The 27,339-nt window shown below is 40.6% G+C and overlaps 9 protein-coding genes across 15 annotated transcripts; 3 read left to right on the top strand and 6 right to left on the bottom strand.

Annotated features, from left to right (window-relative positions):
• Positions 1-39: 39 nt before the first annotated feature.
• LOC18023217 lies at positions 40-3,553 on the bottom strand. Its single transcript, XM_006407910.2, has 5 exons — positions 3,506-3,553; positions 2,474-2,937; positions 1,752-2,393; positions 669-1,590; positions 40-594 (listed from the first exon to the last, which is right to left on the bottom strand). Exons 1-5 carry the CDS (start codon positions 3,551-3,553, stop codon positions 145-147), a joined length of 2,526 nt encoding a protein of 841 aa, XP_006407973.1. The 3' UTR covers positions 40-144.
• A 1,034-nt stretch (positions 3,554-4,587) lies between these two features.
• LOC18023216 (guanylate kinase 3, chloroplastic) lies at positions 4,588-6,452 on the bottom strand. The gene is made up of 2 exons (XM_006407909.2): positions 5,478-6,452; positions 4,588-4,910 (listed from the first exon to the last, which is right to left on the bottom strand). The coding sequence occupies exon 1, from the start codon at positions 6,325-6,327 to the stop codon at positions 5,485-5,487; it is 843 nt and encodes a 280-aa protein (XP_006407972.1). The 5' UTR covers positions 6,328-6,452; the 3' UTR covers positions 4,588-4,910; positions 5,478-5,484.
• A 702-nt stretch (positions 6,453-7,154) lies between these two features.
• Positions 7,155-9,763, top strand: LOC18023215 (BTB/POZ and MATH domain-containing protein 2). Of its 2 annotated transcripts, XR_002900797.1 has the most exons (5): positions 7,155-7,908; positions 8,066-8,414; positions 8,596-8,678; positions 9,050-9,326; positions 9,431-9,761. XR_002900797.1 is itself a non-coding variant. In XM_006407908.2 (4 exons), the coding sequence occupies exons 1-4, from the start codon at positions 7,496-7,498 to the stop codon at positions 9,610-9,612; spliced, it is 1,221 nt and encodes a 406-aa protein (XP_006407971.1). In that variant the 5' UTR covers positions 7,155-7,495; the 3' UTR covers positions 9,613-9,763. The 2 variants fall into 2 exon arrangements, 1 of the variants encoding a protein (XP_006407971.1); XM_006407908.2 differs by lacking the exon at positions 8,596-8,678 and having other exon boundaries at positions 9,431-9,763.
• Positions 9,764-10,200: 437 nt separating this feature from the next.
• LOC112088991 (uncharacterized protein At5g19025) lies at positions 10,201-12,120 on the bottom strand. Of its 2 annotated transcripts, XM_024159767.1 has the most exons (3): positions 11,570-12,120; positions 11,413-11,475; positions 10,201-10,439 (listed from the first exon to the last, which is right to left on the bottom strand). In XM_024159767.1, the coding sequence occupies exons 1-3, from the start codon at positions 12,099-12,101 to the stop codon at positions 10,417-10,419; spliced, it is 618 nt and encodes a 205-aa protein (XP_024015535.1). In that variant the 5' UTR covers positions 12,102-12,120; the 3' UTR covers positions 10,201-10,416. The 2 variants fall into 2 exon arrangements, with proteins under 2 accessions (XP_024015535.1, XP_024015534.1); XM_024159766.1 differs by having other exon boundaries at positions 11,413-12,120.
• Positions 12,121-12,814: 694 nt separating this feature from the next.
• Positions 12,815-15,207, bottom strand: LOC18023214 (serine incorporator 3). The gene is made up of 5 exons (XM_006407907.2): positions 14,928-15,207; positions 14,293-14,529; positions 13,907-14,018; positions 13,402-13,814; positions 12,815-13,307 (listed from the first exon to the last, which is right to left on the bottom strand). The coding sequence occupies exons 1-5, from the start codon at positions 15,100-15,102 to the stop codon at positions 13,024-13,026; spliced, it is 1,221 nt and encodes a 406-aa protein (XP_006407970.1). The 5' UTR covers positions 15,103-15,207; the 3' UTR covers positions 12,815-13,023.
• Positions 15,208-15,331: 124 nt separating this feature from the next.
• On the top strand, positions 15,332-16,866 carry LOC18023213 (F-box/kelch-repeat protein At3g06240). Its single transcript, XM_006407905.2, has one exon. The coding sequence runs from the start codon at positions 15,381-15,383 to the stop codon at positions 16,674-16,676; it is 1,296 nt and encodes a 431-aa protein (XP_006407968.2). The 5' UTR covers positions 15,332-15,380; the 3' UTR covers positions 16,677-16,866.
• LOC18023212 (protein FAR1-RELATED SEQUENCE 7) lies at positions 16,827-20,614 on the bottom strand. 5 transcript variants are annotated; one of them, XM_024159086.1, is made up of 3 exons: positions 20,276-20,614; positions 17,491-19,841; positions 16,827-17,160 (listed from the first exon to the last, which is right to left on the bottom strand). In XM_024159086.1, the coding sequence occupies exons 1-2, from the start codon at positions 20,287-20,289 to the stop codon at positions 17,504-17,506; spliced, it is 2,352 nt and encodes a 783-aa protein (XP_024014854.1). In that variant the 5' UTR covers positions 20,290-20,614; the 3' UTR covers positions 16,827-17,160; positions 17,491-17,503. The 5 variants fall into 5 exon arrangements, with proteins under 5 accessions (XP_024014854.1, XP_024014853.1, XP_006407967.1 ...); XM_024159085.1 differs by having other exon boundaries at positions 16,827-17,198; positions 17,486-19,841; positions 20,276-20,613; XM_006407904.2 differs by having other exon boundaries at positions 16,829-17,198; positions 17,491-19,836; positions 20,276-20,611.
• A 1,064-nt stretch (positions 20,615-21,678) lies between these two features.
• LOC18023211 (probable galacturonosyltransferase-like 4) lies at positions 21,679-22,972 on the bottom strand. The gene has a single exon (XM_006407903.2). The coding sequence runs from the start codon at positions 22,926-22,928 to the stop codon at positions 21,861-21,863; it is 1,068 nt and encodes a 355-aa protein (XP_006407966.1). The 5' UTR covers positions 22,929-22,972; the 3' UTR covers positions 21,679-21,860.
• Positions 22,973-24,959: 1,987 nt separating this feature from the next.
• LOC18023210 (probable protein phosphatase 2C 35) lies at positions 24,960-26,892 on the top strand. Its single transcript, XM_006407902.2, has 2 exons — positions 24,960-26,542; positions 26,639-26,892. The coding sequence occupies exons 1-2, from the start codon at positions 25,637-25,639 to the stop codon at positions 26,774-26,776; spliced, it is 1,044 nt and encodes a 347-aa protein (XP_006407965.1). The 5' UTR covers positions 24,960-25,636; the 3' UTR covers positions 26,777-26,892.
• The last annotated feature ends 447 nt before the right edge of the window (positions 26,893-27,339 follow it).

Genomic DNA, 27,339 nt, shown 5'->3' with positions numbered 1-27,339 from the left:
GTGAGCAAGTTTTTAAATGTTGTCAAAATAAAGAATAAATTAAACGAATATACTGTACTTCATAATTATTACATGTTTTTTTTTCTTACAAAATAAATACATATGTAATAGTTAAAGCTTTTGTTGCCGAGAGCTTTGAGTTTATCAAGTGGAAAATGATACTTGTGATTGTTCATACTCGAGCATTTTCAAAGCCAACTCGGCTAACCAGTGAACCGTTCTGCAATGGCGGCTCACTCCAACCGCGCCCGAGAAGACATCGAAGTTCTCGAGCTCAGCCGTAGTTTCAAGAACCTTCTCGAGCTCTCTCTCCATACCCAAATCTCGGAGCACCACAACGTTCTCCACATCATCTTCCATCATCCATATCGCCAGCTCGATCACAAACCTTCTGATTCTTGGAACTTTGATCGATGGCTTGTCATGCTTTTTCAGAATCGAAACCAGTGACTTCGCCAGTTCTTGCTTCTTGATCCCTGATTCCGTCACAACGACGTTTGCTTCTTCTGAACTCATTAGTTTGAACACTTGTGTTGCTAGCCCTAGCATCACTTCCTGTAATTTGTTGTCTCCTGATGTTATTGACTTCAACACCTGCAAGAAAACGAAACAGGTTTTGAATATTTTGAGGGTTTATCATCGCATTTATACCGACATTACATACTCACCGTAGGAGCTGCTGCTTTAATGAGTCTCAGGTCAAGGAAGCATTCATGTCCAGAATATATGCACAAGTTTCTCAGCACTCTCGCTGCATTTACACGGACCAAAGGAACTTGTAGAGCATCCACGAGTCTTTTCAAGACTCCGAGCTTTAGAATGTGGGTGCAGTTGCTACTGCTCTCCAAAGCAAGCATAGCTATAGCCTCCCCTGCAGCGATTCTGACACGGCTCTCATTCTCATCCTCATGTGTTTTGCTTTTTAAGAAAATGTTGAACAGCTCTTTCAAGACACCTCCAGTCACGCCAATTCTTTCCCGTGCATCTGTATCAAGCGCGAGGAAGCTCAGGATCTCAATCCCGAGCTTCTGCAGTTTCGGGTATCTCACTCCATGACGCAGTACATCTCTCAAGTTGCTGATTGAGAAAACGATTTCCGAGATCTCTCTCCTGAGACATTTCCCAGTGTTCCCACTTGTGCTTACTAACATTTTCACTAGCTGCAGGGACCTTTTCACTGTTAGGACTCGTGACAGAACCATATCTGCGTTCTCGTCCTTCAAGAGTGTTGCATCTGTGTGCATGAAATCAATAATCTTTGGAAGAAGCCCTCTTGTATTGCCGATTTTTCCACAGTTGTCATGATCTCTGGACAGTTTCTTTAGAATCACGAGGCCTAAATTGTTGAACCTCCAGAAATCGTATTGTAGATGATGGTCGTGGAAGGTTTTCTTCTCTCCAATCTCGTCAGGAGCTTCACCTAAAGATCTTGTGTTGTGTAACAGTGATGAAATAGATTCCATCGCACCAGAGATTCCAGCAACTCTGAGAGAGTTCTGTTTTTTGCCTGCGAGTTTCGATAATATCTCAGCAGAGGATCTCCTAATCTCTTCTTCTTGCAGATCTTTCCAGTTCAGCATCTCCACCAACCTGAACAAGAAAAGTTTTTTAAAAATCCGATATGTAGATGAAGATGTAGTAATATGTAACACAATACGTTTATGGCAAGAATGAGATAAGCTTAGTTTTTTTCAAAACTGCAATTTCAATATGATTAAGTTCTCCGCAAAATTACTTTGTAAAGAACAAACCTTTCAATGACGGGTAAGTTGATTCCGATCTTCTGAAGCGTATCCTCTGCGTACAGCTCATTTACCGCAAACTGCCTGAGAATCCTTGCTCCTATGAGCTGTTCATCGGAGCAGCTCGAGCCCAATAGATCCATAGCAAAGCTGACCATATCCATCTTCACACCGTCAAAGATACTTCCATTGACAGACTTTGAATAAGCATCATAAAAGAACCTCTTGATGGAGACCATCCCAGTAACCCCAAAGCCACACTCTCTAGTCACATTCTCAAGCAAGCTACACACACTGACCTGCCACTCCCAGTAAGCTTTCTCCGCAAGAAACAGCAACGCCTCAGCAAGCGCAAGCGAGTAGAAGATGCTAAGAGCGGCCTTTCTGTTCCTTTTGTCCATCTCTCCGTCCTGAAAGTCTCCGTAGTTGTGCCTGACGAGCTTGTAAGAAGACAGAGCCACACAGGCGGTTGCTGAGAGGAGCTGGAGCCAGTAGAGAAGCCGGCTCACGTAGCTGGAGATATAAAGCCATCTCGCGTAAGGAAGAAGAGGAACCTCTGAGTTCTTCCATGTCCGAGTGGTCTCTTGTCCTCCGACGACGCAGTGGCTCTCTCTATATCGGCTTTCAAGGATTGGCTTGAAAAATCCTTCCCTGCAGAGAAACGCAATCATCATTACTCAAATCAAATGTAATCCTTAACCGAAGCGATTCAGATTCGAATCAGCAAAAACCTGATTCGTTTCAGATTTCTGAGAAGTGAGATCGAGCTTGACTGGAGAGCGCGGAAGCTACTGATTCCGACGCCTGCTACCGTCCACGTGGCCTGGTGCTGCCACTCGAGCTCGTGGCTTCTGCTGAAGATTCGAGTGCCTTCGATGAGGAGAATGATTGTGATGAACCAGAAATCGGATTTTTCGAGGGTGATCGCGAATCCGCCGAGCAGAACCACCGTGGCCCAGATGAAACCTAAGGTTCCGAGGCAAGTAGCGATTTTCTCGAGAATCGCAAGACGGAGAGCGAAAAGTGTGAGCTTTTGCTCCGGCGCTGGGGATGATGATCTGTGGAACGCGATCGCGGAAGAGGCAGACGCTGCGTCTGCGGTCTCGCCGCTGTCTCCTTTCTCGACGCTGTTTCTGAACTCCAATACGGTGTCGCTTGAGCCTCGAGCTTCCTCTAATTTTTGTAGCTCCAATACCTATTTATTAATTTATTTTTATTTCAAAGTTTATTTTTCTACTAATCTTGAAAACGTTTGTTTCGTCGTATTGACGTCAATTTTGCATGTTTGCTATTAGAATTTTTCTTTTAAATACGTAGTAGATTACATAGAGAGAGAGGCATGTTTAACTACTAGATTACATACTTTTGGTTATCTTTGCTGCAAATTGCGAATCTTATTGGGTTTATAGCTACTTATATGAAATTTCTAATTGAAAGATCGAGAGGAGATCAATAATGATAAGTCAAATATAAGTGAAATTCATATACATTTTTAGAGCAAACCGAGCCACGTAATCTCAAATATACATTTTACCAAAAAAAAAATCTCAAATATGCACTGATCAAATCTACATGACCAACAATATTTGAAAATGTGTTAGACACTAATCGAAACCTAAGATTGTCTTGACGTCTGATGTTTATGAACTAGATTGTGTAAAAGAAATGAAATTGAAAAGAGCTCAGTATTCCTAGAAAATCCAAAGCGAAGGAGAAAGTATGAAGAACAAAAACTTGTGTATGTCGTTTTAAGAAAATAAAACCTGCAAATGTATGCTCCTATCATCCTCTCCAATTTTCTCGGAATCCATTAAACCTTGCTAAAATATACTTTTCGTTATATGTTTTTTTGGGTTAAGTTTAGGAGTTGTTAATGATTGATACAAATGTGAAAAAAGCATATGATTATTTATATTGCATATACTTGTGTCTTGTGTGTGTAAGATAGATAAGGCAGAAGAAATGCAAAGGGTGGAGAGGAAGACACCAGTGAGGCAAAAATTGAAAAGGAAGTGTACAAGAAAGTCTAACTTATAATTGCTGTTTATTTTCTGTCACTTCCTCCTATAAATTAATGAAAAGAGTTTGATCTAAGCTTCTTTTATCCAATCATCATTACATGAGAAAGACGAGCTTCTTTGTATGTTTTTTTTTTTTTTTTTATGTTCTTCTAATCGCTTGGCTTGCTGAAAAAAGAGTATGTTGCTTGACTTATCTTTTTCTCAAAGCCGACGCTAATCCTTTTTTGTTGTTGTCACAAACGAACCAAACAACCTTAAATTGATTGTCCTTAACAAGCAAGCACAATTTTTTTTATTTTTTTTTTCCTTTTTGTGAAATATTAAATTGAATTTGGATTTGCAAGAACTTGCATATACGCACCACTAGAATTAGGCCATCATCTTTTTACATAAAACCACACAGCTAGTAAAAACGTAGAAAAATTCTTAATTAGAATGTTCGATACATTCCTTTTATACATTTTATACTTGTTGGGCCGTTTTTATCTCACAAAATTAGCATCGATCTGTTTGAAGAGCGTAGCCCCCAATGTAATATTCAACATTTTATGTTGTATGTTGAGATTAGTAATGAATGATCGGGAAATTTGAGAGTTGACGTGGAGTATATTATTAACTAATCGTAAGTCGTAACCAAATAATTCATGGGAAGTGGTTGATTATGGTTTATGGGCGGTGACTTGGGAAGTCTAGATTCCAGCACAACCCTTCCTGTGTCAACCTCAAAGACTTTAAACTGGGTCATCCTCTCCACATTAATTTATAAAACTATACGTTTTTCTTTTTTACATTTAAAAAAAAATTAAAGGAACCCAGCTGTGAAATTATACGTTTACGAATTATAAAAAGGGTTCAAAACTAACATAAACATGTTCCGGAGTTCTTGGAACTCAGCCGCCTCTCGCCATCTTGTAAAGTTACTAATTAAACTATTCTCAACAATGCTACATTACATCATGTTAAGGATTGATCGATCAACTTTTGAGGATCATAATAACAGAATCTTAAAGTGTTAAAGATATGAGTCTTCGTAAACACTGAGGAGGATTCACCTTGGAACGAAATTACGCATGCCGGAACAAAAACTAATTTGGTCCGCAATAACAGTGTCTGGAGACAGCGAGCGATATGCTCCAGACAATGATATCTGCAAGAAAGCATCGAGAATATGTTATCCGTACAGAAACAAACAAACATGTGTACAGACATTCTGAATTTCTTGCAAGTCTTCTAGTTCTAGGGAAGAATGATTTCAAAGGATTCAAAAACAGTTTGGAGCATGCTGGATCTACTAATTTAGGTGGTTAGCTAGATTTTTTCCAACAAATGACCATAGAAATCAAATAAGTAACAGAAAGGTATCGGCATTGTGACAAGAACAGCGACAAAAGCAGATCACTGTGAACAACTTAATCAATCATCGCTCAATCCTCTGCGGTAAAATCTCCCTATCTCAAAGTTTGGTTAGAATGGTTTCTCTAGCCCTTTGCTTGTTTTGTTTTGTTTTAGCACTCCATATGAGCTTGCTTATGTTAACAGCTTAGATGCATGATCGTTATGTAGCAATGTAAAGAAACCCATCAAAACATGGTGCTAATTCATATTCCTCAATTCAATCAAAACAAGTAAAGGTATCATATTTAATCATTCACATTATCCCCCTATATGAAGACACTTAGAAAATTAAGATTCTTTTAAAGCAAGCAAGTAGTACCTGCACATCAAATCCGAACAACTCTTTGATGAACTTTAGATTTCTCGGCGTCGATAATAGATTCGACGCGGTTAACCGCATCGTCAAGCCTCCCTTTGGCATTGACCACAACGTAATCGAATTTCTTCAGATGCCTAACCTCTTCTCTCGCCGTGGCGACTCTAACAAGCAGCTCCTCCTGACTCTCCGTCTTCCGATCAATCAACCTCTCCACCATCGCAAGCTCGCTCTCCGCCACGATGAAAACAAACACGGCGGAGCTACCAAGAATCCTCCTCAGCGTCTGAGCTCCTTGAATGTCCACTCTTAGAACAATGTCTTCCCCTTTCGCCATGAATTCCTGAATCTGCTTCTTCGGAATTCCCTTGTACTCGCCGTAAACGAGTGCGTATTCCAGAAGCTCCTCTTTCTCCACCATTGACAAGAACTGTTCCCTCGAGACAAAGAAGTAGTCTTTCCCGTCTACTTCACCGGGTCTCATCGGACGGCTAGTGGCCGTAACGACGAAATGAAGACCTTGACGAACCTCTCGAAGCTTGTTGATCACCGCGTCTTTACCGACTCCGCTTGGACCGCTGATGACGATGACGATCTGATTCGGCGGCGGGATGATCGGATCGACGCTGAAGCAGGAACCCATTTGAAATTCGAGGGAGCGAAGGGTTTCGGGTTTGGTCGGAGACGGAATCGGGGACGAATTCGGGGTTTTGAGGTTGTCGGGCGTCTGGGTATCGGTCATTTTCAAAGAGGAATAAGAGAGGATAGGTGCGTGACGGAGATGTTGAGGAAAAGAGCGGGATTTGGGGAAGATGATGGAGCGAGAGAAAGAGGAAGAGAGCCTGTGAAACATCTGAGTAGTAAAGGACAAGTCTTTGGATCACTCGGCGAGGAATACTCTCTTCGGGTTCTTCTAGCTACCGATATTCTCGATGCTTTGGCGCGATTTTAACTGTATCCTTCCTCTCTTACCACCATATCTAGGGCTTTTGCTTGTTCAAAGGTCTCATTTTTTAGTTTTCCATTTTGTAATTTCTTTTTATCTTCTCCTTAAAAAAAAAGGAAATACATTTTGTTGGGAAAAAATATATTTGAAATAAATTTCTCGAAACATTATTGGTTTAATGATTCTGATTTTTCTAAGCTAATTTGCAATATTGTAATCACGATAATTTTTTACTATAATGGATCATAAATATAAAATGCAAAATTTTGAAGATGGATAAACTGAAGAAGTGAATACTGAGACTAAGTGAGGGAACAATAAGATACAGTAATCATCAAGCCGGTTAATGTATAGAGTAAAAATAATATCTTAATTTATACACATTCCTTTACGATCATGAAGCGTCAATTCTTGCTATCAATTTTCTATCCTAGTTTATTTTGCGCATTCATCTAGTGTATATCGTTTTTCTTTTTCCATTACCAAAAATTACCATAATTGACAAATTGAGTAATGGAGTATTAGATATGCTTTTCAAAATACAAATGCTCTTATAGCTTTTGAAGAAGAAAAATCTTTGAGACGTAGAGAAGAAAAGGGCATTAATTAATTTTCCTTCCTAATCTAAATAAAAATTAATTTCCAAATACAATAGAATTGGCATTCACACAATTAATTTGTTTATTTCGGACTTCATTTATATTCGCTACCTACCAAACTGTTGAGGTAAAGTTAAACCGATAATCAAGTGCTCTTCTCTCGCATCTCTCTTCCTCTCGTTTCGTATCGGCCAACGTCGTCGTCGTCACGATCCACGACGATTCAGCTCCGAGTACCGGCGATTATCGGTCTGAGTTCTGATTCCGCAAAATCCCCCCTTTCTTGTCTCGTCTTCGCTCTCGAATTCCCGTATTTCTCCCTCTATTTCGAGACCCTGATTTCGTCTATCAATCCGGAAAATCCCGGTTTCGTCCGAAATTCGAAGACTTGAGAGTCGCGCTTATTCCGGGCAAGAAGATCGAAGAAATATTCAATCTTTTACAAAGTCGGTGATTCTTGGATCTCGTCTTTGTTGATGGACGCAATTAGGGTTTGCGCGGAGGTTCCTGGATCTTCGAAATCCACTGGTCCCTCTCTCACGGAGTCGACCTCTCGCACGGAAACCATCAATGGCTCCCACGAATTCAAGATCAGCGGCTACTCTCTCGCGAAAGGGATGGGGATAGGCAAATACGTCGCCTCGGATACGTTTATGGTCGGTGGCTACTCCTGGGCGATCTACTTCTACCCAGATGGAAAGAGTCCTGAGGATAATTCGGTGTACGTGTCTCTGTTCATAGCCCTCGCGAGCGAAGGAGCTGATGTTAGGGCTTTGTTTGAGCTGACCCTCGTGGATCAGAGCGGCAATGAAAGGCACAAGGTCCATAGCCATTTCGGTAGAACTCTAGAAAGCGGACCCTATACTCTCAAGTACCGAGGAAGTATGTGGTGAGTAAATTATATCCCTTTCTGGAAAATTTTCGAGTTATGAGTGAATTCAAGAGATGCTTGCCAAGTCTCTACCTTGTACTGACGACTTTATTGGATGTTGACATGTTTCTGTTCCTTCAATGTTAATTAGTTTATTGATGTTTGCTTGATTCAGGGGATACAAACGGTTTTTCAAGAGGTCTCTTTTGGAGTCATCGGATTATCTCAAGGACAATTGCCTCTTGGTTCGGTGCTGTGTTGGTGTGGTGAAGTCACGCACGGAGGGGCCGAGGAGTTACAATATCCCGGTGCCGGTTTCTGACTTGGGTCAGCAGTTCGGAAAGCTTTTGGAAAGTAGGAAAGGAGCAGATGTTACTTTCCATGTCGATGGAGAAACATTTCCTGCTCACAAATTGGTTCTTGCAGCTCGTTCTCCAGTTTTCAGGGCACAGCTTTTTGGCCCGTTGAAAAACCAAAATACCAAATACATAAACATAGAAGACATGGAAGCCCCCATTTTCAAGGTCCTCCATTTACCTTCTTTTTCTTGTTTATTTCTGTTTGTTCCTTGGAATGTCTTATTAGAATTCTAAAATTGTAGCTTTAGGCTGTTAGTTTCAGTGTCAGGTGTTATAAGGTCATAATAGGAAGAGATAGCTTTGGTTCCTTGCCTTTTCTCGGGTGAGTGATTGTGGTATGGTACAGGTTTGTTTGTTTACGAGTGTACATTCCGGGACCTTCTCCTGGGGCGCTGCTCTTGTTCTCAAATATTACTCACCCGGGATAAGGTTTAATCTTTCTGCTTCTCTTCTCATTGCATGAATGTCTGTTTGCTTATTTCATTGCTGCAATGTCATCATTTCTCGTATTCAGTACCTATATTGAAATGTTCTGTTATAGGTGGTTATGGCCAAAATAATACCCTCTGTAATGCTATGTTTATGCATTTCCCTTGGACATACTTGACTGCAGAAGCTTCAAACTCTAGTAATGTTGAGTAGGAACTTTTTTCTGCTTTGCATCGCTAGGTTTGTTTGTTACGATTGGTCTTTAGTCGATGTGCGTTTCAGATCCTGAATGCTTAAAATTTAAGAGTGAAGTGTTGCTGATTCAAAATCCCTTTTCTGATTCCTTTTGTAATATTGTGCTTTGTTTGCAGATGTTGCTCCATTTTATCTACTGGGACGAATTACCTGATATGCAAGACTTAATGGGCACAGACTTGAAATGGGCATCGACTCTTGTGGCTCAGCATCTGCTTGCAGCTGCAGACCGTTATGCTCTTGAGCGGCTTAGAACAATCTGTGAGTCAAAACTCTGTGAAGGAATCAGCATAAACACGGTTGCAACCACTTTGGCTCTGGCAGAGCAGCATCATTGTTTCCAGCTGAAAGCTGCATGCCTCAAATTCATAGCTTCGCCAGAAAACCTGAAAGGTAAAAAAGAAGATGATTCTATTTTGCTTGAGTCCCTTTGATCAAATCATCTTTTGAAATCTGAAAAACACCCTTTTGTGTGTAAATTTTGCAATTTTTTTTAGCTGTGATGGAAACGGATGGGTTTGATTATCTGAAGGAAAGCTGCCCATGCTTACTAAGTGAGCTACTGGAATATGTGGCTAGGCTGAGTGAGCATTCTTTAACATCGTCGGGGAATCGAAAGGAGTTTTATGCTGATGGTTGTGACGTTAATGGGAGACGAGTGAAGCAGCGGTTACATTAAGTAACTAACTCTGGGGGAGAGAGGCCGATGTTGGTGGTGACATTTGGTAAACAGAATTGTAGAAGAGTCCAGATTTGTGCATTTGTCATTGTAAAAGGATTAGTGATTGTTCTGTGTTGTCTAGCAAGTAGAGTGAAATGTTGTTTTTTTTTTTTTTTGGGGGCCCAAAGATTCTATGACTCCATAACCGCTTCTCTCAAGGAAAAGTTTCATGCGACTAAAGTGATGAATCTAGGACTTGGGTTGGTTTTAAAATGTTTGATACAAAAAATCACTTAGCTCTCCTTTGAAGTCTCAGACAATAAAGCAAGCAACTGAAGTCTTACTAGCGGACAAAACAAAAGTTGGTTTCAAAATGTCTGATATAAAAAGTGGAAGTCACAGACACTAAAGCAAGCAACTGGAGTCTGAATATCGTACAAAACAGAAGAAAGATTCAGATAGATTTTACCTCAAAAGTTAATAATATAGCTAGTGACTCATCGGAACCTTCGTTATAAGCACGACAAATGATCAAAGATCTTATATCAACCTTTTTGACATTTAATTATTCGCAATTAGATTGCCTCTTCTTTAGTTTGCCGTGGTATGTAATTTGGTCCAATAACAAGTTAATTGTTCAAATTGTAATATTGGAACATTTCTAAAGGTAAAAGGAATTAAAGAAGAAGACCCCCCGTAAAGGAAGCTGTACGGATTTCTCTAGTTTCCAAGATGAACTCTGCAAACATTGAATGTGATAAATATATAATGATAGATTGAAGAGTTCCTATCGACCTGATCAGCGATTGTCTACCCGTCCCTTTAGAGCCAAGTTCGCTTGCGATCTGCACATGACAAAAGGCGTAAACTGAATCAGTGAAGAAATCGAATGAGTTGAGACTAAAATGTTTTCTAAGAATGCGTAAATATGATTACTGATCAAATGAGAGATATGAGGCAGACAAACAAAGAGATCAAAGAACACAAAATCACAAAATCTACTGATGAATAGTAACCAACCAACGACCTTAGTTATAGTAGATGTGTCTATAGGAGTACAAGTTACCTACAAAGCAATAAAAAAAAATTGGACAGCCAACCACCAGCAGAACTTGAAAAATAACAGTTGCAGAAAAGTTGGAGTTTTCCCACTGATAAATTAACTAGACAGAAGCTGCTAATCCTTGCCTCTTAGGTTTTATTACGATAAGCCTAAACCGTGGAATCAGCACTTCGAACATCATGAGACAAGACACTGCCTTTAATGTAGTCTAGATCTTAAACATGATTCTAATTAGAACAAGCTAAGGCAGAAGAATCATAATTCATGACCAAATTCCCATTTTTTTTCAAATCTGACTCAGCCAGTACTTGTATCCTTTAGTTTCGAGTCTACTATACTGAAAAGTCCAGTTATACCTAGATGCATATGTGCCATGATAATCAACCGTTTCAATGGATTACAAATGGATATCACAACACCAAACATCATGTCCATTGGATTCGATTTTATTTCTCACTCAGAAGATGCAATGTGGTCGAATTCACAGAGGATCTGATCAGCAAAACCGCAAAGAGTATAAAAACCATTCTTTTACCAAGAGACTCACTCAATTCATGAATCATTTATCAATGGCTAAGAGTAGCAACTGAGATTATATAAATCACTGGTATAGTCATCAAAAGGGATCAAATTTGCAGCTGTTTCCGGAATCAGTACTCAGAGTTGGCGAAAGCAAGTTCCAGGATTTGAGTTCAGGTAACAAATTCAAACAAGCAACGAAGATTGGTAATGAGGAGGAAGAGGGTTTGACTTACTTTTTATGACGCCGGCCTCGCTTAGGTCCCCAGCCTTCGAGCTTAGCGACGGGGCAGCCGCATCTTGATCGGAAAAGTAAAACGGCACGGCCATTAGGCGGAGCCATTCTTCTAAGCTCAGCCCTCAAACACTCGTAATCTGGATTGCTCTCGCTGCCTCCTTTCCACGGCAAGCGATCGATCTCTTTAGTAGCTCCCGATCTAACGCATTCCTCAGTCTGCAATTGCAAATCAAACTCCATCGCCTTCTTCAAACCCTTGCATTTCGGGTTCCGGCATTTCCTCGATCTCGGCCCGCAGCACAGGTCGAGGAACGCAACGGAGGCGGCGAAGAATACGGCGAAGGCGAAGAAGTAGGATGCCGGAGGGATTCCGGGGAGATCATAATCGTCGTCGTCGTCGCCGGAGGAGAAGATCAAGGGGATGAGAGAGGAGAGGGAAGGGAAGTGAGAGGAGAGGAGAGAGAAGGAGTGGAAAAGATAGGAGAAGTAGGAGGAGAGGAGGAAAGCGCCGGAGAAGAGGACGAGGATGAGGATGAGAAGGTCGAGAGTCGCGGAGGGGGAGTGCTTGCAGAGGTGGAGAGATGAGGAGGAAGAGGAGGAGCTATGATTGGAGGCGGATCTAGAGGCGGCATGGGAAGAGGGCATGCTGGTGGAATCTTCGTCGGAGACAAGGAGGAGATGGAGCATGTTAGACGACGGTGGCTCCTTTACATATAAGCCTCTATGTATCTATACATTTTTGGGTTAATAATAATCCCCAAAATATTATAAAAACTCTACCCGGTAGAGAGATTTCTCATAAGTGAAAATACTACACGGAAAAAGAAAAATCACATGTTCCGTGCTCAGTATAGCCAAAATTAAAATTAAACAAGACATTTATTAAAAAAACAATTAGTAATTAATTAAAATTAACTGTAATTATTAAAAGTTTGATAAAAGGTATAAAAGGAGATGCGTGAGTGAATAAAGACATAGCAAGGTAAAATGATTTTTCTAATTATTGTTAGATAAGAAAGTAACTTAAATAGTAGTGTGATCTAATAGTAAAGATAAGTAAGATTATGGAATAGTTTATTAAAAATTAAAAGATGATTTATTTTTAAATAATGAGAAAGTGAGATTAAACAATTTATCCCACTGGATGGATGATTAGTCTACTAAAGTTAACCAGATTGAAATGGTTGACAAATGACAAGTGTCCGTCCATGTTAGAAGTAACCGAAAGCTTTTCCTCACCCGTTTTCCATAACTTTAATGCCTTTTTTGTCACAGTTAATTTTCAGTTTGCAAGGTTTGATGATGTTTATAATATATAATGTTCACGGTATCATCCCAATTCAGAAAATAATGGAATAAATGTTATGTCTTTGTTGATTTGCTTTCAAAATTCAAGTTACAACCATAAGTGAAACTTAATTATAATTATTGCCACAACACAACAGAATACTTCTAACATTCAAGGTTTTTTTAGTTCAGGTTTTAATTACAAGTCTAGAACATTAACAAGAGCTACATCCATAACCATTACAAGACCATACCCACCTTTAAGGTGGCTAAACATAAACATATACATACATTCAGCAGACTATAATACCGATATGCCCCATTAGTAGAACTCGCGATCCGGAAGGATAAGTGGTGCGATGAGTGTCCAGATGTAGAGTGCAGCCGTGACCCAACCGGTGCATAGTTTGACCCAAACCGAGGTCCATCCCACATCGATTAGAGACGCACTCTCTGATGAGTCAGTCCATCCCGAGAGAAGCATTGCCGCGTACATGCTCGCTAGCGCAAAGATTATATGGAAGAAAGAGTACGAGTAACTCACAGGCCTTGCCTCGCCTCCACCACTCTTCTTCTTCCCATCCTCTGGGTCTTCTAACAATGCCTCTGCGAATAACGTTTCCAGCAAAAACAAAAATAAATCCGAGTCTACTTCAGACTCTCTATATGCTCATGCGTATTGAAGAGTTTGGAGAAGAACCTGATCTGGGAGAAGATGGTGGTGAGAGGAATGTGGTGGAAGAGCCAGCTCGGAGTGCGGAGTAGAGAACCGAGAGAACTGTAGTGAGCATTCCGAGTATTAGAGTACTAGCGGTCACTGCCTTGGATCTGTTAAGTCCATTGCACACGTAGTCATGTGGTTCGCTAGAGAGACCCGTGTAACAGACATACGCACAGTAAACCGATATAACCGATGCCGGTAAAAGGCTGCCATTCACCGCGGGATGTAAGGCAACAATGGCAAAAACAAAGGCAAGGATCATCGTCATGACGATAAAGAAAACATTTAGTCCACAATCATGACCAGGTGGGTTGAACCACATGAACAGGATTCCTGAGAAGGCGTATGTGGCAACGTAACACACAACAGATATGACAAGCAGAGCGACGAACCTATATAAATAAAGATCCCATTACATCATAAAATTATCCTTGATCAAACTTCCAGAAACAGGGAAGATGCATTGAAAAGATGTTGAGCATACCACTTCCTTTCATCCTTCTCGACCCAAGAATCATTCCAGTTATGTGTAGCATCTAACAACAAGACCACTTGAACCAACAGAAATGCTCCAGCACCAAATTTTGATAAAATTCCTGAAAGAATGTACAAGCACTGAGATTAAAAGCATATATGGCCTTGTTATATATAAACAAAAGCGCATCAAGTGACAGACTTCACTTTAAAAGAGATGAAAATTGTACAATTTTACTTCTCAATCTTTTATCAGATGGAAAAAAGAAAAGTACGAAGCTATATCAAAGAACGGTATATAATCACACATAGTATTTGTCAGTTCTTCCGATTTTAAGCTCAAAATGTAAATATTGTGAGATGGTGGCATAAGTGTGAAACTATGAGAAGAATTACCATAGATTGAGACGACAACATTTGGAACAAAAAACATGAGGACAACAAGCAAAAACCAGACAATCATCTTAACAGGCCATCCGCCATGGTGCCACGAGTCACGCCTGTCGTTCTGATCCTTGACACCAACCATGATCAAAGCATATATCGCAAAGAAGAGAAAATTCCCAAAGCTCACGCGAAGAACAGCTTGCTGCTGATACCATTCTTTTGTATATGTATCGGAAGTGTTTATCCCTATTTATTAAACCACAGAAAAACAAAAACAAAACAGAAATATACATCATTCATTATGCGATGATTTTCTTTTCCAATGCTCCGGTTGATTTTCTGAAGCCGCAGTGGAATTATCAAACTGTTGCAGCTACAAATGAAAAAATAAATTCTACTAAATCAAAAAGCTAGAGCAGAAAGGGAGAGAACGTTCTAGCAAATCCCGTCATCTCCCAAATCTATCCACCGGATGAGATTCAATTGACAAGACGAGAGAAAACCCAATTTGGAAACTGATTGGTTTCAATTCAAATCATCAAATCTCTTAGCTAAATTTTTTGAACATAATAATAATATTTACGAAACCCACTGAAACATCTGATATTAACAGAGACAAAAGCAAGAAGGATCAGAGAACGTACAGGGGAATTTCTCGAGGAGCGGAGCACCGGTCTCGCGAAGGATCCAAGAGACGACAAGGGAGGCACCGAAGAGACCACAGTAAGCGATCCTCGCCGATTTCCTCGAAATCCCTGAAGCCACCGACGAGCACAACCCACAAGTCGCCGACGCACAGCAACAAGCTAAGCACGACATAGTTGTTTGCCAACTGATAGTTTCAGAGAATTTCGCGTCTTTTTGGACTCTCTCTTTTATGTTTGCTTGTGTGCGCCTCTAAAGGAAGAAAGAGATGTACACTTTCGAGAAATTACAAAATCGGTGCTTAACAAATGAAAGTTATCATTTTAACCCAATTTCCTCTGATGGGATTAAAAATCGGTTTTAGACTACCGAGATAAACCTGGATCATCAGTAAAACAAACTAATCAATAGAAAACAATCTATCCATTTCCTCTAAGACGCAAGCAAAAGCAATGATGGAGGCGACCAAGAGGGAAAGGCGGAGAGAAGAAGATGACAACGACGGCAATGAAGAAACCAAGCAAGAAGCCTCATCGGAATCGCTCGTCCTTCCTCCAGAGCTAATCAGGGAAATTCTTATTCGATTGCCGGCCAAATCGATCGGGCGATTCAAGTGCATCTCAAAGCTGTTTCACTCTCTATCATCGGATCCAGGTTTCGCAAAGAGCCACCTCGATCTGACCTTGCGAAACGATTCCGTTCACCGGAAGCTAATCGTGTCCTCACATAACCTTTACGCGTTGGACTTGAATTCCATCGGTGACGGATGCCAAGGAATCAGAGATTTGGTTGCTTTGGAGCTCAGTTATCCGCTTAAAGACGACCCGAGTGTTTTCGATGAGATGATTAGGGTTTACGTGAGAGATCATCTTTACGGTGGTGGATCTGAGGTTGACCAAGATGATCGTCGCGTGATGCTTAAGCTTAACGCGAAATCGTTTCGAAGAAACTGGGTTGAGATCGTCGGATCTTCCAACGGTTTAGTGTGTATTTCTCCAGGAGAAGGCGCACTCTTCTTGTATAACCCAACCACCGGAGAATCCAAGAGATTGCCTGAAACTTTGCCTCCCAAATCCAAAGAATATGGAGAACAGTTCCAAACTTTCGGATTTGGCTTCGATGATCTGACCAGTGATTACAAAGTAGTGAAGCTTATCGCTGATAACGACGATGTTCTCCACGCTAGTGTCTACTCCTTGAAGACAGACTCGTGGAGATGGATACGTGATTTGACTTATCAACACAACGATGGCTTCAATTCCGGTGTGCATCTCAAAGGAGCGATACACTGGGTGCTCACACTTGAAGATGGTAACCACAACCAGAGACTGGTCTTAGCGTTTGATCTTAGAACCGAGGAGTTTAGAGAGATGCCATTGCCTGATGGAGCTGAGGATTGTCTTCATAGGTTCAAGAACTTTGTGGTCGGTAATCTCAATGGGCGTCTCTGTGTTGTCAATAGCTGCTACGAGGTGCACGATGACATATGGGTGATGAATGAATACGGGGAAGCAAGTTCATGGAGAAGAATCCGGATCAGCTTGTTGTATAGGTCGATGAAACCGCTGTGTTCGACTAAGAACAGTGAGGAGGTGCTTCTTGAGCTTGATGGAGACATGGTGTTGTACAATTTCGAGACCGATGCATCGAGGAACCTGGGAATTCGCGGGGTTAAGCTCAGTGACGGTTTCGAGGCCAATACTTACGTTGAGAGCCTCATTTCACCAAACACTTATGGTTTAGTATAGAGAGCTGAAGAACAGAGCGTTTGGTTATTATTAGTTAGCGTAATTTTACACGTTAGATAAATGAAAGAAAGTGCCTTTCTTTGTGATCTTAATGAACAGAACCACCCAAAAACTAAAGCAATGTTTGTGCTTGAAAGTTAAAATGATTAGCGAGAATGGAAAATAACTTGATGATAATATTACATTACATCCTTCTTTGTTTCACTATTTTTCATATAAGCTGCCGAAAACATTCTATTCCATAGATCCGCCCAAATGTTCGAATCTTCCAAAAACTCTAATTTATGGAAACAACATCAAACAAAGCAACAAGAGAAGAGACGAGTCGTCGTTAAACCCTCCCCACCGGATACGACTCTGCCATCTCCACCACCACCATTTGCGGTGACTGAAGTTAACAAAAGAGTTAGGATTTACATCGGCGGCTGCCATGAACAAAGGCTTCATCTTCCTCAAACGGAGAGGACAAAAATACCCCAACAGGCTACAACAACAAACAAACAAAACCTCTTGCTTTTTAATCTGTAACAGAGGAAGGACAACGCTCGTTAGCTCCTGCGTTATAACCTGAATCTAATGGCTGAACTGTTCCAAAAAGCTTTTCAGAAAAGGAATGCAATTAAATGATACTGTTATTCACAACAAGGCAGAACAGATGGAGAGGAGACTGAAGCCGATGAGTCACACAAACCTAGTCAGGACCAGAACAGAAAATATAACAACCTCGCTACCACAAAACGCTTTTAAAGATTTGGATATATTCGACTCTAAAAACTCGAGAAACAGAGAGAATAATCAGGATAAATGACCTTACTTGGTTTGCTTATTTATCTCTGCCAACACAGTTTCTTCCCACCCTCACGCATGATTTCATATGCAAGCTTATACTTCTCCAGAGACGATGTCCCAAACTCTATATACTTTGAAGCTGCTTCTCTCAAGCTCCAGATCATCAGGGCCTTGAGGTCCTGAGAAGTCACACCTGATTCAACATCGCGCACAAACCCAAACTCCGCGTTCTTGGTCCAACGGTGTAGTATATACCGAGATGGGAGTTCTCGAATGTCTAAGAGGTTGAACACTTTCAATATATGTCTGCACAGAAGTCCTTCGTACTCAAACATTTGACAACTGCAGCTCGCGTTGAGATTCGACGCACTGAAAGTCACTGCGTGCTTCTCGTTCTCGTTCCCACATTTCCTCACCAGAAATCTGCTGATGGCTCCTTCCTCATAGGTCTTTAAACCGAGGTAATTATAAGACTGTGCGAGCTCGCTCTGGAAAATCCTGAAGATGGTGAGAGTGTACAGCCTCCTGCACTGCTCTTCAACGGGTTCTTTTGTCTGCAGAAATGGCTGCAAGTTATAAGAATTGAAATCTTCTTTTCTTTCCTCTTCACGGCGCTGCTCGAGTCCTTGCTCATACCGCGAGATGAACTCCCTGAGAGACGTCAGAGAATTCAGAGAAGTGCCGTAAAACGGTTCGAATGTGCCGTTTACAGGGATACCACCAAAGAAACTGGCTCTAAGATACGCCGGTACCCAATTCTCGCGCTTTTCATATATTTCTCTGAGCCACATGTTATCCCTAAGGCCATATTTGTTGACAAGAGCACTCCACATGGTGTCAAACTCGACTGTTGTCTGCGTCTGGTATAAACACTTGTCGTACTCGTACTTGAATTCATTGGGAAACGACCTGAGATTTTCACGTTCCTTGGACCTTATTTGCCACGCTGAGAACCGGTGATGAGTCCCGGGAAAGACTTGAGCCACAGCTTGCTGGATAGGCAAGTCTTGATCAGCTACAATAGACCTCGGGCGACGACCTGACATAGCACGAAGCCATGTCTGAAACAACCACGAGAAAGCCTCTTTAGATTCATCAGCAACTAAGGCACCTCCAAGAAGCACAGGTTGCCTATGGTGATTAAAACCAATAAACATAGCAAACGGAACAGAGTAATCTCCTTTTCTATACGAAGTATCTAACACAACAGCATCACCAAACTGGCTGCACGCGAATCTTGACCGGCTATCTGCCCAGAAAATGCTCATGCAGCTTCCATTGCTATCAAGCTCAACGGCGTAAAAGAATCCCATGTCTTCTGCCTGTTTTGACTGGAAATAGTCGAGAAGCACTGGATACCATTCCTTACCTATTGTGTTCTCTCTGGTTTTGTTCATGTGATTGCTGAAGTCGTTTAGCTCGATAAGATCAACCGAATCCAACCCTCCCGTCACATCCTCTGTTATTTTCTTCATACCAGCATTCTTCTTCCCAGGTTCAAGATCGTGATTATGATCTTTATTGAGACGATCAACTATCCAACCTCCGGAGTCTTGTCTTTTGATCCTCATGTAAGCACCACATCCCATTCTCGAAGGATGCTGAAACCCTTCTTTTGAACAAACAAACCTTCTGGATGTGATCGATCCATCGACTTTCGACCTAAACAACTGGCCGATACGAACTCTAAAGCCTACAACTTCAGCATACGCTTGATAAAACTGGCACGCTTCATTAGCTGAACCAAACTCCAACCCTGCATGAGGCTCAGTAGCCTTGTGCTGCTGCGTTTGCACATCACTCTCTTCAGCTCCTTTGAAGCGCTTGAAAGAGATCACACCAGAAGGGCATGACCGTCCTTTATCAGCCTCGTCAACAACTTTCATCTTGGGCCTATGTGGAACCGATATGGCTAGCTTCGTAGGAGCCGGTGCTCTCTGTTGTACAGAAGGACGAGGAGTAGTCTCCTCCACATGGCCTCCAAGCTCGTGGTTGTGCTCCTTTTGAATCTGGTCAAGAACCCATTTCCCAGTATCTCGTCGCTGCACTCGGATAAACGCAGGACATCCTGTTCTTGAATTTAACTGAAAACCTTCCTTTGAGCAGACGAACCTCCTTGATGAAACCGTACCATCGGTCCTGGACCTATACAGTTGACCTGTCCTAACCTTGAAACCCGTCCGCGTAGCATAAGAGTTGTAGAATTCACGCGCTTCCTCTGCGGTATCAAACTCTAGTCCAACATATGGTTCAACTCCAGAGTCTCCTTCGTCTTCTCCAATGCCGTTGTTATTCATAACCCGTACCATTCCTAATGGGTAAGCTTTTACAACCATGTTGTTACCACAATTCAAGCTAGTAGGCTCAGTATCTGCACTGCATCAAATCAAACAAGGCAAAAGAAAAAGTACACGATAGTTATCTACTATCCAACTGTCATATCCAAACAATTATTATTCCTAGTGACATATTCGCAATAAGAACAGATAAATGTTCAACACAGAATCAGTAGTAGATACAAAATCGAAACAGATTACTACTAATTTTTTTTTTTTTTTTTGTTGGACGACTATGTTATTCCACAAGCATAGATCTTTAGTTATCCTACATTCTTTCTTTCTACAACCAAAAATGCTAAAAGGGAAAGAATTGGAAATCTCCTAATAAAGAAAGAAACAATGAGAAAAGAGAATCAGACAAGAAGTGAAGTGCAGCTAGATCAAAACACACATCTGAATGAGAAAAGAAATTCCGAGTGAAACCTAATCTAAAACACAAAATCAGCAACGAGATTTTCCTTGGAAGATTACCTCTCCATGTCCATCTAAGCGACCAGAGACCACCGAATCAGAGCGAAAACACCCAAAAAAAAAACCCTCTCTTTACCCGACGGAGGTTGCGAGAGACAGCTCGAAAGGCTTCAGTTTGTATGCCGATTAGACTTCACTTTGGAGTCTCAATTCTCGAACGTTCCCATTGTCCTTGTAAGGAAGATTGATTGAGGGTAAGAACACACAATTTAGGGATTGCAACGAAGAAGATAGACAGAGATACAGAGAGCAGAGAGAGAGAGAGAGAGAGAGAGAGAGAGAGAGAGAATGAGAAGAAGCAAAGCAAAGCCCCCTTTTTTTATCCGTCATTTGACCAAATTTAAGATTTGATGTAATAAAACTAATTTTTTTGATTAATTTATTAACTTTCTAAAGGACAAATAGTACATGGACTCCAACTCATTTAATAAAAGGATCTCCCTTTTTCTCCTTATAAAGTTTACAAATTTGAAGAAGAAAAGGAAAGGGAAAACAAGTTGGAAAACAAATTGATCCGTATCAGAAAATCAGAAAATCAGAGAATCAGTAGATTGAGATTCGAGTGATTCGCCCATGAGTAGAGGAGAGCTCATCTCCGTATCTTAGCTTCTCTGTACATATCACTTTTATTTTCACAACCGTCAAAAATTGATCGGCGGTGGAAGCGTATCGTCGGAAATTGCCGCCATAAACTAAACCAAAACAGAGAGACTTGGTTTAACAGGTCCTCTTTGGATTGAAAAAGCAGAGAGCTAAGAATATATAAAGCTCAGCAATCTTGGTTTAACTAAAACTTCCACTAAACCGAGGTTAGACCAAATTGAATTTTATAAACTTCCTCCGTATACAGAAGAACAGAAGAGGACAAAATGAAAGAAAGCTGCCACCGCAAAGAGAAGGTTTATATCAGTGAAGAAACAAAATGAGCCATAAATAATTCGATTTTTTTTTGTTCTTCAGGATTTCAATTAAGCTCGAATCGAATCTTATACAATTGCTCCCTTTGCTGATCGGAGAATTCTGCAGAATCGAGACGTTCATCTACTTATCCTGGTAAAAACTTCTGCATTCTCATGGTTTCTTCTGTAAAAAAATCAATGCTTTAGTAGCTATGGTGACTTGGATCACTCTCTGTAGTTGGGAATTTAGACGGGTTTCGCTAGTTTCTGTGCCGGATCGTAGAAATTTTAATTGAAAAAATAATGAATTTAATCCGCCATTTTTGCAGGAATACTACCTATTATATTACACGCGGAATATTCTATGGGTTGAATCAAAGAGAGGGAGAAAAAGAAGAACAAAAAAAATGATGATGATTGATACCATCTCTTGTGATAAACACTACTGAGCTCAATGCACAACGTCTTTTTGCATTAAGAGTGTGTGTTGAAGAAAAAAAAATTAGTTCTTTCTTTTTGCTACACTTGTTTGGATTTCCAAAATGAAAACTTTCGCTCTCTTTGATCGCTAAAAAAAAAAAACCCTGCTTTGCTTTGGATCCTCTCCTCTCCTATTATATATATATATATATATATATATATATATATATGTGCCAATCTTCTTTATGTTTGTTTTCTTTTTGCCTCTACTCTTCTAATGAATGTCTTGATGAACGGTACAGATCATACGGAGCCCATAGATGATCAACGATACAAGGCTTCCTTGAATCTAGTCTCAACCATGGCTTCCCTTTTCCGCTCCAATGAAGAAGACTTATGGGACCCGGATGCAACGTTCTGCATCTTCCTTCGAAGTTATCCCCTCCAAGACCGTGCTGGTTCCACCTGTGATTAACCGCTTTGATATCTCCGGCGAATATCAGCAAAAACGGAGGCAATGATCCCAAATGGTAAATCCTCTTCTGCTTCTGAACCGTCATCCACTCTTCTACCTTCTGTGTGTACAATCCTTTCCTCCATTTGTCAACATCCACAACCATCACACCTGTGTTGAAGTAACAGGGGCGTTTTCCTTCAAGAACCTTGACCAGGACCGGGTCTGACCAGAATGCTTTGGTGAAATAATGGGTGAAGTTGGCGTGGCAGTACTCGGGAGCAGCCACGACTTTGCCTTCCATCTCGACATGCCAGAGCTTCTCTATGTCGTCCACAACGACGAGGTCCGAGTCCAAGTAGATGATCCTGTCGACGCTACTTGGGATGATGTCCGCGAGGTAGATTCTTGCGTAGTTGAGAGGCTGGTCGAGGGCTTGCCTGATGGATTTGGAGATCTTGCTGCGGACGAGGTTTGGATCGAACTGATAAATCTTGAAGTTAAGGTAAGGAAAAGTGGATTTGATGCTGGAGAAGAGGTCGTTTTCGAAATGGGGAAGGGAGAGGAAATGAAAAGAGAGGTTTTCAGGGCAGGTGGAATGTTGAAGGAGAGACAAAACGGCGGCCATTGTTCCACGGAGGTAGTTTGTGTCGAGAGTCATGGCAATGTGAATGTGATGATCAGCCTCGCATTGATCACCGTTTCTGAAAGCCGGGGCTTCTCTGAAAACAGGGAGGCTTGGAGCAGAGGGCTTATGAAGAATGACTCCAACACGAACCGCCATTGTGGTGGTTGTGGTTGTGATCACGACCAAGAAGAGGAGGAGGATAAAGGACAGGAGGCCTAGGAGTTGTGTATAGGAGCGGCTCCTTGAGGCCATCCTGAACCTAATTCTCAGGTTAATTCTTTTATTTTTATTATTTTTTTGGGTTTTTTTTTTTCTTTTTAAAAAATGTTATTTACAAATTAAAAAGATGAAAAGTTAATAGAGCCATTGTTAGGGAAAGGCTAAGAATAAAGGGTTTGGGGAGAGGCTTGTTTTATTAGCAGTCGAAATGTGAGGAAGAGATTGAAGTTCGGACTGTTTTCCTCCTCCCACACAATCTTTGTCTCAACAAAAATCCCATTTCCTTTGAAATAGGATTCAGACAAGTCTGTTTGTCCAAAGAAACCGGAGAGATTTTTTTAGATTTTGTTTCTTCTTCCTTAGATTCCCTTCTTACAAACTGGTTTATGTTTTTTGTTTATTTTTTTTGAACAAAAAATATTGTCTATTTTTAGGACAAAATTGTGCTGATCCATTTGCTTTGCTGTCTTTTCTTTTAGTTGAATGTGCCGGCGGATATTTTTTTTATAAAAAGTGCTCAAGTTAGAATAGCAACTGTCTCCTAATAATGTATTGCATCGTCTTCAATTATGTAGTTTGCAACAACTAAAAACAAAAACAAACATTCTCACGTAAAACCATCTTAAAATAGAGCTAAAAAATGTTTCACAACTCTTTATTTTGGTTACCATCTCGTGATAACATCGTACCATCTCAATTAGTTAAAGAGAGTGTGTGATAGTCACTCCACAACTCAGCAAGAAAAAGTGTGTATTACTCCAATCTTCACGCATGCCATTCTCATGCCAAATATATTTATAAACCAAATCCGTTAAAATTAAAGTCTTTGGATTACTTACGATGACAAAGAGATGCATGCTTACGCCAGCACGACTGATTAATGTTGCAAATTCTTCATGATCTTGTTTTGATTTCACCAATTGTCAAAACATCTGTAGAGAAGAAAAATCGAAATTGACTCAATCTGCTAAAATATTAAGTTTCTTTTTTTTTTATTGGTCAAAAGATTAATACATTCTCTAGTCTATGATATTGGTCTAAGATAATATATACATATACCAAAAATAATCCTATATATAAATCACAGAGAAATATATAAACTTAACGGATAAAAACGGTCGAGATATTACTGTTTTACTAGTTTCCGGTTAAATTCAATAAATAAGAGAAATGTCAATAAGAGTATAATAGACTTTGTTATTTATCATTTGAAAAAAAAAACGAGAGAATTTGATTTATATGTGTGGTGGAGTGCAACAATTTCGCGCGTGCAAGTGCAAATTGGCGGCTAAAGACAAGTTGCTATTTTTAGTAACTAACTAATAACTGCATGATACGGTATGAATAAGAAAATAAGAAGAAGAAAATAAATGTACCAAACAGAAGAAACGTAGCTTGTCACCCAAAGGAGTCAAGGATGTATATCATGTATGTAGCTGCCAAAGGGGTCCCACAGTTCCGTAGCTCTGTGTGTACAAACGGTGGATACATCCATACATACGTAGTTTTTACTATCAACTAAAAATTTGGTTCTTATTTTATGTTTAAGATATGTTTCCTCTCAAAAGCTAAAATACATTTACTATGAAGATTGGAAATCACAAATATGACCATACAAGATACAACTACTCTTGAAAACAAAATCTTTGCTAATTTACATTAGATTTACATGAGTGTTTTTCTTCTTTCAATTACTTTTTTTTTTTTGGACATGGTAATTGGATTTCTAGGTTTGACAGTTGGTCATCTTTTTGAATCTTTGTGATAATATTACCGAAATTAAATAAACACTAGTTTCTTCATGGCCGTACAGTTCCTCCGAAGACAATATTTCATCTATAGGCGGTAAAATACAGTTGAAGTTTAAAACAAGAAGTAAATTTATACGCGAGGGCCCAATAAATACGCTTGGCCCGTCAGGATTTTTCAAACCAAAACGATATTTCGTGGATGTTTTATCGGGTCGGAAAAATGTTACCCGACCCGTTACAGAAGGGGAAATTAAACGAGTAAAGTAAAGATTTTCTCGATCAAAAAAATTATATTCATTGAGTTTCTCAAAAAAATTGTTTGTTTTGGGAATTCGTGCGCGGCTGTGCAGAGGCCAAAACCCACCCGTGTACTCCATCCGTCTGATCGACCAAATTCAGCTCTTTTCTCTCTCTTTTTCTTATTTTATTCTTCTTTCTTTTCGAACAAATTCATCTGCTTTGCTTTTAGGGTTTCTCGAATTTTGACGCTTTCTCTTAAAAGGGTTGACGGAATAATCCTTTAAGGGAAAGGTAGAGGAAGACACGAAGGAAAGGAAAGGAAAGAGGTTGAAGAAGAAGAAGAAAAAGGAGTCGAAACAGCAAGAAAAGAAACGAATTCCCCTCTTTCTTAACCTTTGTGGGTTTTTTTTGTTCTTCCTCTTCCTCAATTTCTTCTTCTCGGATTATTCCCAACCATTCCCATAAATTCTCCGTTTATTGGGCAAACAAAGATTCTAGCTTTGGGTGTGAATTTCGTCTTTCCTTTTGTTCGTTTCCTTCAACCCCTTTTTTTTGATTTTGCCGCGTTTAACATGACTTCTGCAAAACCCTACACTTTTGCCGACGCCATTGTTGAATCTAACGAATACCCTTTTATTCGTTTTCCTGGACATTGCTTTTTCTAGCCGAGCCAGAGAATTGAGGAAAAATTCGATTTTTTTTTTCTGAGGAGTCGAATCTGTTTTTTTTTTTTGTTCTGCGTTATCGTAGATGGGTTGTGTTCAATGCAAATGCTGTCGCCGATATCCATCGTCATCATCAGAAGGAGATTCTCGAGGACACGGAGACGCCAAAGGCAAAGATGGCGTCGCTCCGAAACCCCTCGGAACAATTCAGGTCCCTTCTCCCAATTTCGAAATGGTTTACTCTGTGCTATCTCAACGAGGCTATTATCCAGATTCACCTGATAAGGAGAACCAAGACACTTACTGCATCAAAACCGAGCTCCAAGGTAACCCAAATGTTCACTTCTTCGGCGTTTTCGACGGCCACGGTGTATTCGGTACGCAGTGCTCGAACTTCGTCAAGGAGAGGGTCGTGGAAATGTTGTCAGAAGACCCGACTCTGCTCGAGGATCCAGAGAAAGCTTACAAGTCTGCTTTTTTGAGGGTGAACGAGGAGTTACACGACAGCGAAATCGATGATTCGATGAGTGGTACTACTGCGATCACGGTTCTTGTTGTTGGTGATAAGATATATGTCGCCAATGTAGGTGATTCGAGGGCTGTGCTCGCTGTTAAAGACAGGAACCGGATTCTAGCGGAGGATTTGTCTTACGATCAAACGCCTTTTAGGAAAGATGAATGCGAGAGGGTGAAAGCTTGTGGAGCTAGAGTTCTGAGTGTGGATCAGGTGGAAGGTTTGAAAGATCCGAATATACAGACATGGGCAAGCGAAGAGAGCGAAGGAGGAGACCCACCGAGACTTTGGGTACAGAACGGGATGTATCCGGGAACTGCGTTCACGAGGAGTGTTGGAGATTTCACAGCTGAGAGCATTGGAGTCACTGCTGAACCAGAAGTGTCCATGGTTCATCTTTCACCGAACCATTTGTTCTTTGTTGTTGCAAGCGATGGGATCTTCGAGTTTCTTCCAAGCCAAGCTGTTGTTGATATGGTAAGCAAAAAACAGAACTCAAGTGTGTTGTCATCGATAGAAACATGTTTTTTTTTTTGGGATTCCGAATGTGATTTGAGAAATGTGTGTTTGCAGGTGGGGAGATACGCTGATCCGCGAGATGGATGCGCAGCAGCAGCAGCGGAATCATACAAACTGTGGTTGGAGCATGAGAATAGGACAGATGATATCACAATTATCATTGTACAGATAAAGAACCTGTGTAATGAATGATGATGATGCATGATTCTGATTCCTATTTGCCCCTTTGTTTGTTTTTATGTACCTCTTATGTTCACAGATTCATTCTTCTATATAGCAAGTAAAAAGTAATGCTCTGTATGAGCTTCTTTTATCGGATTAAAAGACGTGTCCATTACGCTATTTGCTCCGACACAGTTACTTGTTGCAGAGAAGAAGCTCTTGCAAATAACGAGTCTTAATGTTAGGGTTAAACAAATCAAAATTCGTGCACGCGCTCGTTCGAGGCGTTCTTTTCTTTTCTTATAGACGCCAATGTTTTACTGGCGATTTGGCACGTTAGTTTCACGCGCCAAGAGTGCATATGGTGGAAGTGGAACGTATGATACACATTAGACACGAGTGGTAAGCGAAGTAGCAAGACTTTTTTTAGTAAACAGATGACGCGTAGAAGGTGAAGCTTTCCTTAATAGATTTCAATAAGATCTGGTTCAATTTAATATTGACTCTTTCCCGCTGAACATGATGAAAAGAGCTTAGCTTTTCATACTTTGTTTAATTAAGGTAATGGGTAAATTAAGTTTAATAGCCTGCAA

The sequence above is a fragment of the Eutrema salsugineum genome, unplaced genomic scaffold (assembly GCF_000478725.1).
Source record: "Eutrema salsugineum unplaced genomic scaffold, Eutsalg1_0 scaffold_13, whole genome shotgun sequence".
NCBI lineage: Eukaryota > Viridiplantae > Streptophyta > Magnoliopsida > Brassicales > Brassicaceae > Eutrema > Eutrema salsugineum.
Note: the sequence above shows the minus strand (reverse complement) of the source record. Positions and strands in the feature narration are given on the sequence as shown.